At 38.6% G+C, this 16,470-nt stretch overlaps 1 protein-coding gene across 1 annotated transcript; it reads left to right on the forward strand.

Moving 5' to 3' along the window:
- The first annotated feature begins 1,020 nt into the window (after positions 1-1,020).
- CCDC83 (coiled-coil domain containing 83) lies at positions 1,021-16,436 on the forward strand. The gene is made up of 10 exons (XM_031552090.1): positions 1,021-3,009; positions 5,200-5,284; positions 6,407-6,575; positions 7,234-7,401; positions 9,696-9,787; positions 10,644-10,712; positions 12,833-12,954; positions 13,983-14,068; positions 14,978-15,159; positions 15,771-16,436. Exons 1-10 carry the CDS (start codon positions 2,933-2,935, stop codon positions 15,954-15,956), a joined length of 1,236 nt encoding a protein of 411 aa, XP_031407950.1. The 5' UTR covers positions 1,021-2,932; the 3' UTR covers positions 15,957-16,436.
- Positions 16,437-16,470: the final 34 nt, after the last annotated feature.

The following is a 16,470-nucleotide window of genomic DNA, read 5'->3' on the forward strand; positions in this document are numbered from 1 at the left end:
TAAAGCAAAATAAATAAAAATAAATAAATAAAATAAAATAAAATAAAATAAATCCAAGGGATGGAACGCATCCCCTATAGGTATAGGCTGAGAGAGCTGGGGCTGTTCAGCCTGGAGAAGAGAATGCTCTGGGGAGACCTGAGAGTGGCCTTTCAGTATCTGAAAGGGGGCTGTAAGAAGGAAATGGGTACACTCTTTAGAAGAGTCTGTTGTAGTAGGACAAGGGGAAATAGTTTCAAACTAAAAGAGTGGAGGTCTAGGGTATAAGGAAAAAGTTTTTTGCAGTAGGGTGGTGAGGCACTGGAACAGGTTATCCAGTTAATTGATTGCCCCATCCTTGGATGCAATCAAGGTCAGGCTGTATGGGGCTCTGGGCAACCTTATCGAGCTGTTCATTGCAGGAAAGTTGACCTGATGACCTTTTGCAGGTTCCTTCCATCTCAAATGATTCTATGATAAGTATGTATCACTGATAGCGTTACCATATCGGTGGTCACTGCAATAAGTATCTGGAAGTCACAGTGCCTGGGCTGGAATATATGGGAATTGCTTGATTCGAAGAATGAAGTGGCAGTATTAGTCATTAATTGAAAATGCACTGGTTAACGATAGTGGGATTCTGTTGGGAGTTCAGCCTTATGATTAACTTGTTTGAGAGGAGAAAAATAGATTTTACCCTCTGCAAATGGTTTCCTGCAGGTTTAATATGTTCTCAGACCCTCTAAATATGTTTCCTTATCTCTTCTGTGTGTGTGTTTTCTCTTGTTTGCAAAACAGAGGAAATCTGTTATTGCAATATGTTGTTTACCTTGCTGTACAGCTTGGAGGCTTGCTTGCTGCACCCTGCACAGGAAGAAGTTCATTAGATCTCACCTGAGACTTGAGTTACAAAAAACAAGCCTTTGGAAAATACTGCTGCTTAAAATGTTGTTTCAGTTTGTATCCAAATTTAAGCAGGAAAATTGATTATCCGTTTAGTAGAAGAGAGATCATTTTAAACAAAGATCAATTAGAAAGAAGAAGAAGTTAGAAACTGCTACAGCAATCTTCAGTTTCTGAGGGAAATCAGCAAACTGAGTGCTGGAAGTGGAATCAATACCACTCAGTTAATCCTGTGCTTGTGGATTTGATCTGGAGCTAAGTACCTCACTCTGTCTCATTGCCATTTTTTTCTTAATTCACTTGGCCTCCTTTGGAACACTCAGAGTGTTCACAATTTTGAAAGCTTTCATAAAAAGTATTGTATTAAATAAATGGAAGCTTAACGTGAATTAGTATCTGTAAAGATTATACATGAGTATTAAAGAATTATAAGGTGTCAGACTCGAGCAGCTGCTCACATAGAGCAGGATTTTTTATTGGATGGATAATATTAATAAGTTTTACAGCAGTCATGGTGATGCTGTCACACAAGCATGATTGTAATGAGATTTAACAACAGAAACATTTTACTCACCTGTAGCAACCGTTAAAACTGATCTGGAACTCTTCGGGAGTTTCAAGGTACTGCTGGCAGGAGTTAGAATTTTCCACATTTCTGTGAGTGGAATTGGCTCTGTTTGTGACTTAAGTATTCAACTGTTGCAAAGACTGTGATTGACAGCTTTAGGCAATTGACTCCATGAGTCCATGTTTTCAGCAGCAGAGCAGACAGAATCTGTACAAGTAGTTTTCCAATAGACTGGGGGTAAATTTCTGGATAAAACATGAAGATATTCCAAGCTCTAAGGAGCTCCATGTTGACCAAGGTGTGGCTATGCTTCCTCTCACCTTGCAGAATGAGCATTTTTTTACCTGCCTTTCTGCAGCAGAATGGCTGTTCTCAGTACCTTGTTTCATCACCAGGCATCGTGTACTCATCCAGGATAAAAAGTAATTTTGGTTACAGAAAGTTGACATTGCCTTGCTTCAGGGTAGGGTGAAAGATCAAGAAGGCATGTGCCAGTGTATGGATTGGAGTGCATGTGTCAGTAGTTGGGTTCCATTCCTTTGAGTTTTGGTCAATTTGGTTACTATGTTGCTTTCCATTATTTTTTCTCCCCACTTTACTGTCTCCATTTTAATAGGAAGAGTACCCAGCCTGCTGCATGTTTAGTCACAGAATTACTTTGTTGCAGACTTAGCTATTAGAGTGATAAATGGGTGTTCAGAAGTTGAACAGAAAAGCAAGTTGAAAATGGAAACAGGTCGTGCACTGTGTTTTTAATCACTACGTTTAAAACTCCCTTTGATATTTACAATATTTAACATTTGATGATGCAGCTACTAAAAGTGAGGAATCTTAATAAGTGCTATTTTCTTGGACTATTTTATTTTAAATAATATATGCTACCAGTTTCATTACAGAACTATTCATTGTCAGTTGAATTCTGAGGCTGGTAGTTGTGACAACATGCCCGGGGAATACTGCTGACACAGATAGCCCTTCAGAGAGTGGTTTTGTTCCAGCTTTGACAATGAAAACTGATATCAGAGTTGCAGTGAATGGCAAATATTCATAGTGCTAGGAGAACAGAAGGAGAAGGAAAGAGATGCATATTAACAAGTGAACTTGATGATAAAACAAGCCTGACAAAGAAACAAAGGACTATAAGAAGAACAACTGCTTGTTTGATTTGCAAAAAAATGTAAAGCAACCCACAGTAAGGGATGCAAGAAGTAACTAGTGATAGAGGCCCCTGTTCACAAACATATATTTATTCAGGACAGCACTTCAGGGTGTCAGAACGTGGCCCTGAGTACTGCCATGGGCAGGTCTACTGTTGTCAGTAAAGCACCTCATTTGTATCAGAGCTGTTAAGAACTTGTTATAAGTGGCAAAGTCTGGTGAACCTATCATATTTTGAGGATCATTCATTCCTCTTTTTTTTTTTCCTTTCTGCTTTGCCCTCTCCTCACTTTAGATCTAATATCCAGAAGTACATCAAAAAGCATGGAAGAGAAGAAGGTGAAACAAGAAGATCAAAGTGCAGAAGAATCAGCTTTCCTGGAAGCCCTACTAGAATTTCAGTGAGTTTAATATATTTAACTTTTCACTCACCTAGAGTATATGAGTGAATAAAGCAGACAGTAAAGTATCCAATTCAGAGCCTGAACCAATCACCATATGGAGTGTTGTGATTGCACACCGTTCTTTTGTGCTCTTGTCTTGAGCTTTCAAGGCTATTTTAGAAATATACACTTTTTAAACTGTGCCTCTACAAAATCTTCTCTGACTGCCAGAAAAAAATTTATATCAGTAGGTTATAACTTAGGACAATTAGTTTTATTAGAAAATAAAACTTTTTTGTATGTTAGTAGCAGATATTTGATCTGGCTGCTCTGAGATCACAAGATCACATTTGATTGTAATTTCCAGAATTCCCCAGTGTTCACAGAGATATACAGCCAGAACCTCTGGAGCTCCAGTTGGTTCTTTTAGTGCAGCTGAGAGTGGAACACAAAGGAAAGTGATATAACCAACAAAAGCAAAGAGCAGCCATACACTGTTCTGGTGACACCAGCAGGAGTTTACAGGGTTGATGTGGAATTTTCCATTTGAATTTACAAAGAACAGTACAAATTTCCATAGTGAAACTGACCAAGGTTAGCAGAGTCATATCACAAATAAATACTATCCAAAAAGAAAGAAGAAAATCTGTTTTGCTAAGAAATAAGCAAAGTGTATTAGTAGACTGAAGAGAAGAATAGGTTTCTGATAAATTTGTTGTTGTGCATAGTTGAACATCCAAGCAAACAACTCATTTATCTGAAGAGTCTACCACTGAAATGTGTGCTGTGCTGGCACACGATCTTTAGCTTCTTTAGAAGCAGTAGTAGAGGAAAAGAGGAAAAAAGTTTTCTTCCTGTTTCTTTCCTCCCTCTCTCTTTTGCTCTCTTTATCACTCTTATTCCTTCTTTGTCTCTGAAATTTATAATTTGTCTGTGGAAAGCAGTGTAATAATACAAGTGTATTTCTTTCACATTTCTCATTGTGACTTTTCCACAGTGTTTATTTCACTTTCTTTCCAGCCTCATTTGCACACTGAAGGATGACTGCTGTTCATAGTGAGTTTGTTATTTAGGAGGCCACAGCACGGAGCCAAGCTGTCACCTTTGTCTAATAAGTAATACATTATGAGACCATCAAGTCTCATATCTTTGTGCCTACTGGAAAACTTGAAGAATAGCAGGGAGCACTCTGACAGAAGAGCATACAAATCTACACATCTCCAATGTACATTTCTCAATTCCTGCGTGATCCAAACTTAGGGGAAAAAGTAATATTTAAAACATATTAATATGATAGGAAAGGGAAAACAACAAAAAAAAAAAAACCCCAAGAAACAATACTGGTTGAAACAGTAAAAGATACTGTGATAACTGTAATACTTGGCTCCATTTTGCTGTATGGTGAGTGAATTTCAGGAATGAAGAGGGAAAAGACTACAGAGAATTTTGCAAAAAAAAAACCCAAAACACCAACACTTTGCAACAAAAAATTGTTTGCAAAAACACCACTGTTCTTCTAGAATATTTCTGAAAGAGTGATCACCACTGAAGCTGTTCTGGAGCTGTGGCAAAGAGGATGTTAAGTGGTCTACGAAAATTATGGAAGCAGTGAGTTAGATCTTTGACAGAAATCTACAGGCAGAAGAACTCTGGCAGTGCCCATTTCTATAACACTTTTTGAAGTTACTTCACAAGTTCTTGGTGGAAAACATGCAGTTTCTAAGACTCACCAAATGAAAGTTTTGGAAGAATTGGATGCTGTTTAAGGCTCCAGTTTGAGATTTATCTGGCCTACCTCTGAAAGAACTGCCTAGACTTCTTCTATAGTGAGTGGTGAGTAATAAATATTTCTGGAGCAGAAACTGTCTTGTCTTAAAAGCGATCTTTGCAAAAGGTCAGCTAATCCACAGCCCAAAAGGAGAAGAACTTCTTCCTATCTAGTAGCCACTGTAGTAGCCAAAGGAACATTTTAACCAGGGAGTCCCTTTCCTCAGTATGAGCAAGAGATCCAGACTGACGTGAAGGTCCACATCTATATGGGAAATCTTTTGTTTTCTGTGCAGTGAGTAGACAACAGTATCTACCTAAATTATTGAATCAGTGTGATACAAAAAAAATACGTGCAAGTAGAGTTTATATCTAATCTAGCTTAACATTCCCTTCTCTCCTCTTTTTGTAAGGATTTCTTTCTTTACTCTTTCTCTTCAGAATTAAGAAAAAAGAAGCAGCAATTGATAAGGTTTTGTTTGATTTGAAACAAGTGGAAAAAAAGAACAAAGAATACAATGAAAGAGTAAGTGACCATACATCTTTTTCTTACCACATTTTTTTCTCCTGACACATTTCACACATGGTATTTTAACTCACAGATTCAGTTTTATTTTTTAAATCTAAATATTACATTTGCTACAAGTAACCATTGCAGTGAATATCTTGCAGTCAATGAAAGTGAAGTCAATGAATCTCTTCATATGCTCAGGAGTTATAAAGCAAAGAATACTGACTTTAAAAATACCTATCTCTTTCATTTTCCTTGGTGTTCCTTTCAGTCTTGAAACCTGGGTTGTATTTCTCTTGTGTAACACGAATCCTTCACTATCAGTGGAAGTGGATTTAGCTCTTTTCTCTGCAGACATTTGTAGGCTTCTGTGGATATTCACTCAATTTGCAGCTAGTTCATGGTCTCTCAAGGACTTCTTCAAACTTTAGACTATACAAGACACTTCAGGGCATGCTTGAAGTGCTATTACTGAGCTCTTTGGGCTCCCATCTTACTGCTTTTGACTGGTTCAGAGTTAATCCTTTCAGAAGTGGAGAATGTTTGAGACTCTCTACTGATTGTAATTGGTTTGGCTGTAATAGTTGTTTGCTCCTTTAAGCTATCCTTTGGGAGAAAACATACAGTCAGTAATTTCAAATAATTTTAGTGTCTCTTGACAGAGTCATGGTCAAGAGGATGTAATCACAGTTGTGGAATCTGTATGTAGACTCCAACTCTAGCTCAGATAAGACTCTCTATTGTGATTACATGCAAGTAACTTGATTGATGATGTTTTTGCACAAAGGTGTTAAATTCTCATGAAGAATTTTGAAGTAATTAACTCATGCATATAAGCTGTTATCAAACTGATCCACAAAAAACTTTCTTTAGGCAGTGGAGGTGCTGCACCAAGTATATTGAGGCAGCCATTTGTTTCTCATTTCCTTGGGGTACACATCTTCAAATTGGAGAAAATTCTGGAACTTGCTGATTCTCCCCTCCCCTCTGTGCTTTAGAAACATGAAGAATAACTTTTTAGCTGAGCTTTCTCGCAGTCCATCCTGCACTGGTACAGATCCAACATTTCTTCATTACTTTGTAACTTTGAAAACAAATTTGAAAATGTTTCTACGTACGTCTTTCCAACTCTTGTAGAATGACAACCTGAAGGAGGAACAGCAGGCCCACATCAGGCGTATACTAAGAAGAATAGAAGAAAAGGAGAAAGAAAAAGATTCAAAGGAGGTTGTGACTAGGGATGATGTGGAAGAATCACTGAAAGACAAATGGCAATATGCTAAGGACAAAGAGCAAATTCTAAAAGGTAAATTTTGAGTTGTGGAAGAGTGGTTTGCAGTTTACACAATCAGAATTATACAGATTTTGGATTTTAAGTAGATTCTGTTTCCTCGTTAATAAACAGCATTTAATCTTTCCTCCCTAAAATTCAGTTGTGAAGGACTTGTAAGAAAATCTGCTCATTAACCTGACTTAAGTGTCAATGGCAGAGATTCTGTAGAAACAAACCTAGTATATTAGACTTCTTGAGATGTGTGTTACTGTGCAAAGACAAACACTTCATATTTTCCATTAAATTGAAATTCATGAAAGCCTTTTGCACTGGCTCCACTGCAAGACTGAAAAATGAATATTGATGGCAGCAAGAAGGACTGCTTGTGGTTGCTGAAAGTTGTGGTTGCCATCCCTGTGATTCTCAGTGGGAGTGAAGTCACATGTGTCTTCAGTTACACTTCAGTGAGAATTGTTGTCTCCTTGGCAGAAGAGGATCTGTCTTTTCAGCAGTGATGCTGGCCCTGAGACCATCATGTTATAAAGAGTTGTAATGTAAAAGAATCTCCCCCCAGTCCCTAGTCCCAGTGAAAGTGCCTTCATTAAAGAAATCAATGAAGTCAAAAGAATTACAGAATATCAGCTCAAGAAACTGGTGATGAACTTGTCTTCCAATGTTCTTATTTTTATAGACCTGCTCTTCCAAACAGAAGAAACTGACCAACGACTTTCAGTAAGGCAGAGTGAGAGGGATTATTGGTTGGAGTACAAAAATGTAGGAAGTAGAACGGATGCCAACAAAATTAAGAATCTGAAAAAAGACATCAAGGAAGTCAAAGATGACTTTCAGAGGTCTTCAGGTCAGTTTACACCTAGTGTAATAAAAACCATCTAAATTCTTTGTGTATTATTTGCATGAACTAATTAGATTATGATTGAAATTCAGGACTAGAGGGAGCTGTATGGGCAGTGGTTTGAACTGTGCCTCCATTTGCTAGTCTCATGCTGAGGCCCTGCAAAACTGCCAGCAGACATACACAAATCCTGGCAACTGTTTCAATATTGACACAACAGTGCAATTATTTAAGAGCTTATATATTCTGGTGCTGAGTGCTTTATAAAGCCATTAGATTTCTTTATTACTGCTCTATTTTAAAATCATTTAAATATTTTGCTGGTGTGTAACCCATGCTACTAACAGGAGAAGGATGTCCTGATTTTCTTCCTTTACGACTCTCTCAGTATGCATGGCCACAGCCAAGCAGCTGCTAGTAACAGGCAGTGACACTCTAACGGTCTGTATATTCTGTGCCAACCATTACCAGGCATCAGCTACTGTGGACAAGAGCCAACCTGCTATCTTTTTGTCTCTTGAAACATATTTTACCATGATTAAGATCTGCATTATGTTTTCTGCATTGCCAAATAGCTTGTCAGAGATCAAGGTTTGTATTCAAGGAGAGGCTGATATTTTTTATTGCGTGTTTTCCCTCTTCTCAATCAAATGAAAACTTCGCTGTACAGCTGCTGATATATGAAATGAAAAAGAGAATAGACTCTTCTATAGAATGCCAAAATGAACTCATAGGAACATTCAGTCTGGCCTCCTGCATACCACAGGATATAGAGCCAAAAACTCCTGACTGCACAGAAATGTATTTATTGAAGGACTGTGACAGAGATACATGTAGCAGTTGCCTAATTAACATACAGAAAAATGATGCTGTGATGAATGTTAGCATACTGTTTTACTCAGCTTCCTAAAATCAAACATGTGGCTGGGGAGTACTGTCTCCTACCTACAAAAAATGCAGCTAGCAAGCATCCAGTGTGATGCTGCAGCAAATTGGACTTGTTCAATTCTCAAATTTGTAGCAGGCTTAGGGCATAAGTATAGGAAGAGTGGTTTCTGTCTCTGTAGTTACCTCTGCAGGGCCTGACACTGGCATCATTCATGTGGTCTGGAGATGACATTGTAAACAGAATTACTGGAGGGCAGAGGAAGCAAAAGAAAGCCTTACACTTACATGAGGTCTGGAGGAAAAAATGTTACAGTGAGACATAGGGGAAATAGGCTCCACAGAACGACTGAGTATGTCTGAACAATTCCTCCTCTTATTATCCCAAAGCATCTCAGATCGTTCAGATGTCTGAAACAATGAAAAGGTGATTCAATTATAGCATGTTAGTACTTCTAGTTCTTTCTGCCAAGTCCAGATGGTGGATTGATTACAGCAGACCAGCTTCCACAGTGTTAAATTAGGAACTAATGCACAACTAATGCACCTTTCCTATTTGACTGCTTTTGATTTCACAATGGGTCCATGACCAGACCTGAAAGCCAGGTCAGCAGTAAGTAGAGTGTCTGCAACACAAGCACAGAGCTAGGCAGAATTTGAAGCTTCTGGAACAAGGATGAAATGCCTTTCTTCAAACAAATTTGCTGCAATCTCATTAATTCTTCCACAAGCAGAAAAAAACTAAGCAGTAGAGGGCTATTTAGAATAGCACACAAACAACTGAAGGAAAGGACAAAATAATTAAACAGTAAGTGTCTAGAACTCGAAGTCAAACAAATTCAATTAGATGTAAGACATACTTTCTAAATAAGGAACACAAGTAATGATGAGAGCAGATAATTGAGGCAATTGCCACATTCCCTTTTCTCTTTTTTTTTTTTCTTTTGTCAAATTAGAACCCCCTGGAAGACATGAATAGGTCAGAAGATTTATTAGGTTCTGTAGGATGGTAACTGAAAAAAAAATGCTGTACTAATCCAGGTGTGTGAGATGACCTAGTATGTATATGTAAAAACTGTTCTATATGTAAAAACTAAGTTTTTTCAGGATGTCTTGCGGATCATTCCAGGAGCTCTGCTATTGAGAGAGAGAAAATTTAACGTTAAGATAAAAATATCTTACTAGAAAATTACTCAGTTTAGGAGCTGCTGTAGTTGCCAACAGAGAAGTGCAAGCTACTTCAGCTTTCTAGTTTTGTGCTTAATACTATTCTTTGGGTTTGGAAGGATGTCTTCTATGGACAAGTTAGCTGCTCCACAGGATGGGATTCAATGCATGTGTTGGCTGATAAGTTCCTGTTTAGAAACAACGTTGTTGTCAGGTTATGATTTCTGGTTTTCTTTTTCGCTTTGTAGAGTATTACAGAAATGCTTTGAAAGCAATGAAAGAAGAGAATGATGCTCTGGTTGAGATGTGCATGAAGAAAAATAAGGAACAGGCCCCAGAGGTATTCCTTCCTTTTTTTTTTTTCTTTTTTTCCAAAATGTTAACTGTGTTGTAGTTCTGATTTATGCACTCTGCATAAATTATTATTTCAATTGGAATTAAGACGTGGAACTTTTCTGACAAACTGAGAGCAAAATAACCTGTTAGTGCTCTTACTGAATATGGCATTGCTTGTTGTCACACACGTGTACCATTTTTTACATCAAACACTGAGCAGCTATGAGGGCATTTTACAAGAGCAGGTATGGGAAAACAGGGCACGAGACACAGGTATTACTTCTTCATCAACACATCACTTCTGCTTTCATAGACACCAAAAAACATGCAATGTGAGAACCTGCTCCTGTGTGCTTGTGGTGATGTACAGCAGCATCAGCCCTCCCTGGTGTTTCTTTCCTCTTACTGACATCAATAATTAAATCGTACCAGTGGCTCATTAGCACAGACCTCTTCACGTTTATGTCACTTGTCAGATTAGTACTGTCTCAGCTGTGATTTTACTTGTCTTGTTCTAACAGCCAAAGGTTTGACAGCTTGAAAACAGGAGGATTTGAGCAGTAGTGGGAACTGGGCAGAAATTGATGGAGAAAAAAAGAAATTCTCTAATTCAAATATAGAAAACTATAAAATATTAGTAAATTGCTTGTCATGTAAACCACACAGGGCTGGATGATGGAGAAGAAACAGCTGGCCTTGTGGGCTAAATCTGCTTGTAATCCCTCAGGGGATGTTACAGCCTGTTGTGATGATGTTCCTTAATTATTTCCTGCTGAACAGCAGAAGGTTCTTCTTTTTACTGTACAGCACTGTCAAAGTCCTGCCTTCAGAGGAGATGATATTAAATTGTGTTTTCTCAGAACGCTGTAAGATACTTAGACAAAAGCAGCTGCAGAGAAATTGAAGAGAATGAGTGGCTAAAGCAAGAGGTAAGAGGATCACTTGTTTTCAGTTTATTAGAGCAGCTCAGGTTTGAAATACAGAGGTGTAAAACGGTAATTGTGTCCAGGGACACAAATACTCTGAGCACTTTTAGAGGACAGAAAAAAAAAACACTTTGGAAAAAGGGGCTTCAGGCAGCTCTAAATGGGAGGTAATGAAGAAACCCTGGAGCTTAGGACACTGAGGAGGGGAAAATGCAAATAGCACATAGCTATAATTTATTACTTGATAGCTTTTATACTGTTCTTTCATGGCAATTTAGAGCTACATATTAGATATGTGTAACTTTTACTGTCAAGGAAAATCTTTTTGTAAGCCAAATTCATGAAACTGATTTTTCCGTGGTGAAAGTTTGTGTTTGTTCCAGTCAATGCAGATTCTTCACTGCAGTCAAAACCAAACCAAGAGATTGGAGGGAGGAAATGCCCTTTCCCATTTTTGCAACTCACAGTTTAGAATGGAGAAAAACTTGTTTGGATATTAATGAATGAACTTATTCTTTTCCAGTACCAACTCAACAAATCTGGCAGGGGTTCTCCTTTTTACCTGCTGATTTAAGGCACTTGCAAATATGCAAGGATATGGCCTTCCTTCTTTGAATTAACAAGCTCTGAGCTCACACCTTTAACTTTCCAAGGAGGGTGTCCAAGCCACAGTCTTTGTGGCAATGAGGTAGCTGTCAGCAGAAGGGAATGAATGTTTTAATCTGTATAAGCCAACGGGAGCTTGAATTTATGTTCCACCACTGAATGAGCATGTACTGCTGGAGAATTCCATTCCCTTTTCTCTGTCTCACAAATTTTACACAATATTAGGCAGTGTCAACAGCAGAGGTCCACTTTAGAGTGTTCTCCTGTCCTTGCAGGCTCTCTGCTCAGTCTTGAGGGTTGTGAGTTTCTTCCCTCTCAAACAGAAGTTTTCTGTGTTATGAATTATTTTCTTTTGTTCTTGGTTTCCCATGAGTTAGTGCTCTGAATTATTGTGGCAAACAGAATGTTTATCAGTAGCTTTTCCAATCCTTGGAATTCACTCATTCTTTTGCTTTCCCTATACAAATTAAATGTTTTTTCTAAGGCTGATGGTTATATGTAGGTGGCAGACCTTTCAGTATTTTCTTTTGGGGATTTAAAACAAAAATTTCAGTTTTGTCAGTGTTCACAATTTAAAAAGGTTGTTTTTTTTTTTTTCCTTGAACTGAAAAGAAAGTTACCAACACACACACAGCATAGCTGCCTCTAAAGTGGAATGAATTTGGAGAACACAGTCATATTTTTCCATCATTAGTATGTTACACCAAGCTGACACAAAGCTGTATCACCTCATTGTGCCAAGCCACATCCTGCTACTGCCTAATGTCCTGCCAGTTTCACCTTTTTTAATTGCTAGAAAAAATGGGAAGTAGCTTTTCACTGCAGATTTGGATGATTATAGCCGGGTGAATTAGGCCCAGGTGAGAAAAGAAGTATTCTGGTTACTAAATACTGCTTTTATACATGTGCATGCATGGCTTTGGAGTAGGTATCCACCCCATTCAACATTTTGCTTCCCAGTGAAGGAGGAAAGAACTTGCTTGTACTTCAGGTAAATTGTGAGAAATTGTGGGAACTGAACAACTGGTATTCTGCAGTTAATGTAACTTCATTGCAACATGGGGTGACTACCATCCAAAAGGAAGTAACACCTGGAGCTTAGTCCGTACAGTAGCTAACCTGGACTGAAAGCATCACTCATTCTGGGTGAGAAAGTTTTATGTGTGAATGGGAATTGGGAAAGGAACACTTCCTGAGCAAGGGCCTGAATTTGCCTCTGCAAAGAATGCTTTTCTCTCTCCAAGTTCTGTTGTGAAAAAAAAAAAAAAGACAAATCCAAAGTTTCTTTCTCCCAGAACAATTTGGCCACATGAGAAGGTTCTGCTAGCAGGGTTGCATTGCCCTTTTTTTTGCCTGAAAATGTGTCAGCACCAAATGCACAGTGCTGCTGACACAGCTGCTTTCTTCCTAGGCATACACTACTGAGACAGTCTGTACCCATACTGGAAAGCTTCCCTAGTAACTACTTAAAATTACCTTTTGTTGTTTTTTTATTATTATTATTTAATTGTCTAAAGGTTAAACTGTACCGAAAGGAAGTGAGAGATTTGAAAGCCTCTGTTCAGCTCCTGGAAGAAGAAAATATCAGATTAGTGAGAAAACTGATGGATAACAAAATTCAGAACCTGAGAGTACCCAGGTAAAATGATGCCTTCACACTCAGAAGTCATTATCATTTTTTAAAAACAAGGCCTACCTCTATTTGGGCTTTCCAGCAATGAAAGCAATGTAGTTTTTCTAGTTTTGTGGTATCTGGATTTGACTGTGTGTGGGATTTGCATCTTTAAAGGACAACAGTGACCTTGTAACCTTCTAAATACCAAAATTCAGGGAAGAAGCTGAAATATTTTACTTTGGCTGGGCCTTTGTAGGTTATTACTTTCTTCTAATGGAGGTACAGTTAGGGCTTGAAACAGTTTCTTTTTTTGTCATTGTCTCAGACCCAGGTTCTCAGACCAAGTGCAAGTGATAGCTTTTTCTTTTATTGCTGATAAAATGTTAAAGGATTAATATGCAAATATATGAGGCTTTGCAATCTTGCAAAGTGAAACAGATTGCACGAATCACTGGGCAGAAGTAAGGAAGAAGCCTTGGAGTGAGTTTCTCTGTAGATGTGTCTGTAGTATTACTTTCCTTTATACTTAAACCATTGAACTTGTTCCCTACAGAGCAATGAATTTACCCTCAAAATGTCCTTGCTAATGGTATGCAAAGCACAGTGTGATAACAGAGATGGCCCCTCTTCATTTTCTAGTCCCAGCTCAGGAATTTCAGTCCTACTGCACAAAACAGTTCGATGTCTTAAGTCAGAAGTGAACATTTTTCTCTCCTCTGAACTCTGAACTGCTTTTAAGAAGGAGCTGCCAGCTTCCAGTCTTGGACTGACTGGAGACTGTAACATTTGTTTTCTTTAAGTCTCATGGACACAGTTGAAGTTAAAGCACTAAGAACAAACAATGAGCAGCATTAGCTGCTAAGCTACCTGGCTGCCTCCACTGCATTTTTAAGCCATTGTACTGTTCTGCATTTGTGGTTGAGCAGCAAATGGCCTTCAGAAAGGGCACTCTCCTCTCACCCCAAGGCACTGCACCAAGGGAATTAGAGAGAGAATTCAGACTTCTAATGTGAGTTTCACTTTTTCTTTTTTTTTCCCTTTTACTTTCATAGGCATTTGTTTCTTACTCAGGCAGCTGGCTTGCAAGGTGAATCTCTCCAGGATGAAATTAAAGCAGTGGAGCATAGAGAGTATTCAGGTAACAGACATGCCAGCAGCTTATAAGAACTGATAAGTCACTGGACATTTAAAAACTTATTTCTTATGGTTTCTCCAAACTGCCTGTAATTTCCCACTTAAATGAATCCACCACAGTAATGATAAAATGTAGTTTGGATTAGGAAGAGAAAACACAATCGGTAACATAGTTCTAAAACTGAAATCAGTGTTTAGATTGTTGAATGTCATTACTCGTAGAGCTGGCCAGGAGCTTGGCTAATAGAATCAGCCATCTTTTACAAAGATGTGATTCATATCTTAATCAGCTCTTTACTGATCCATATCGTCATAACATCATTACCATATCTTGTCCTGGGGAGGACACGTTGCTTTCACTTGATGTGTACATGCACCTTGCAGTCATTCAGCTCATAGAGCTAATTTGAAACTATTCCCTAGCAAGAGTAGATGAAGCTGCACAGAGCTCAGCCTGAACTTCTAATCTTGGTAAGATGTATTGGGCTCAGAGCTGACTGCATACTGGCAGGTGTGCATTAGATACCTGTCTGCTCTGACAGGCTCAGTGCTGTTACCTATGCTGTACGTTCACAGTAGCTAGTGGAGGAGCTGGGATTGTATCACTGTCACAGACCAACATGTCATTTGTCATTCTCTGTCAAGAACTGAGACTTGGTCAGCTGCAAACGTGAGCTATGAAGGGGAATTCTAAGAATAGCTGTGTATCAGGAACATCTGGAGATGCATACAGAGAAACAACTATTTCTGCTGTATTTCCTATTTTTAAGTATTCGTGGCTATACAGTGAGCTGTTTATTACATCACACTGTCAAACCACATTAAAGATTGTAGGCAGTGCTGCTACTGACTACTAATCGTGATCTTCATAAAGTTTTAACAACTACACACATCATTTTTCTCTTCAAAAAAGCAAAGACTGATGGAGAGGAAAGCCTCAGTAGAGCCACAGTCTCGTGTCAGAGAAAGAAGTCCTTTCCAAAGATTCAGTGTGAAACAGAGATTGAGAAATCACAGGACCGTGATGAAGAGCTGCAGGAAATGTCATTGACTCCCATTCTTAATAGCTTGTTTGAAGTTGAAAGAGATTTCCAGGTATGAGTTAAGTATTTGAGTCCTTACTGACACGCTGTATTTCAGGGTGGAGCACAGGCTTCTGCCACTGCAGGGTTCCTTCTTTCTTCTCTCTGACCTTGGTCCTGTTCCTGCATCTGGGCAACTCCGGTGCGCATCAGCCTTTTCTATAGCTGATTCACTCACTAACCCAGCAGAAAAGCTCGCCTATTTTTTTTCTCTCCTCGAGTGTTTTCTGTTGGGTTACTCAACCACACTGACTCAGAGGTCTGGAGAAGACCAGAGCCAGAATAAACATGGTGGAAGCACATAGCTGGACTCAGAGCTCTTGCCTCTGGCAGTAATGAGCTGTTGGATTAGTTTAATTCTTCCTACAGAACTAAGTATGGGAGCACAATTTGGTCTGCAGAGAAAGTGTTATTGTTGAAAACCTGCAGGAAAATAGGGCAGCAAGGCTGCAGTCTCCTAAGCTTAGCTGGCTTGTAGACTCATCCATCAACACTGAAATTACTGAACACAACAACCCCAGGACAACGCCTTGACAGTTGATTTTCATAGGAAACATGCTAATTATCTGAAGAACTGTCTCTTTTCTGTGTAATTGCAAAATAATAATATTCTTTCTTCTTAAGGAATACTTAAAATTGGGTCCTCTGGTGTCAAACCCAATATGTGTGATTGGAAGAGCCATGCCTATTCATAAAGAGCCAGAAGAAACACCAAGCAAGAGCCCCCCAAAAGGTGACCATATTGGTGAATCTGACAAGCACATCACACCTCAGATGATCAAGGCCTTATCTAAAGAAAAGGTTGGTTAAAAAAAAAACAAAAAAAAACAAGCTGGGTTGTTAACACAAATGTAACATTCTTGGTTCATTAAAGATTTGCTCTGTCCTTCAAGGAATGAGTGGACTTTGTGGATACTATTTTTGAAAGCCTGAATCATCTACATATTGAAGTTTAATTAGAGGCATGTGGAGAGCTGCTTTCCTTAGATACAGAGGAGAGTCTTGTGCATGCCCTGGGCTTCTCAATCCAAGCAGCTACAAGCATAGCTAATAAATGACCTGAGTTACTATTTAGCTTTCGTGGTCCCTACTTGCAGCCTGTCAAATGTGGGATGCACCCTGAGCAGACACTGAATGTAGATTGCCATCAAGAATAGGACATGTAATACTTTGCTAAATGAGAATCCAGGTTAGCCAAGCACAATTCAAATATTGTTAGAAATTGAACGTTTGAATCATTTTATCCGTCTGCATCAAAATTTCTACTTAAGTATCTTGCAATTAATTTAAAAATTTTGAAGAACAGCATAAAATCTTTTTTTTT

This window comes from Meleagris gallopavo, chromosome 1, assembly GCF_000146605.3.
Source record: "Meleagris gallopavo isolate NT-WF06-2002-E0010 breed Aviagen turkey brand Nicholas breeding stock chromosome 1, Turkey_5.1, whole genome shotgun sequence".
Lineage (NCBI taxonomy): Eukaryota > Metazoa > Chordata > Aves > Galliformes > Phasianidae > Meleagris > Meleagris gallopavo.

Bases quoted from the DNA above. Each gene is read 5' to 3' on its own strand.
- CCDC83 (XM_031552090.1), top strand. From the start codon at position 2,933: ATGGAAGAGAAGAAGGTGAAACAAGAAGATCAAAGTGCAGAAGAATCA. The intron at 3,010-5,199 runs GTGAGTTTAATA...CTTTCTCTTCAG, and splicing joins GAAGCCCTACTAGAATTTCA to AATTAAGAAAAAAGAAGCAG. The intron at 15,160-15,770 runs GTATGAGTTAAG...TTTCTTCTTAAG, and splicing joins AAGTTGAAAGAGATTTCCAG to GAATACTTAAAATTGGGTCC.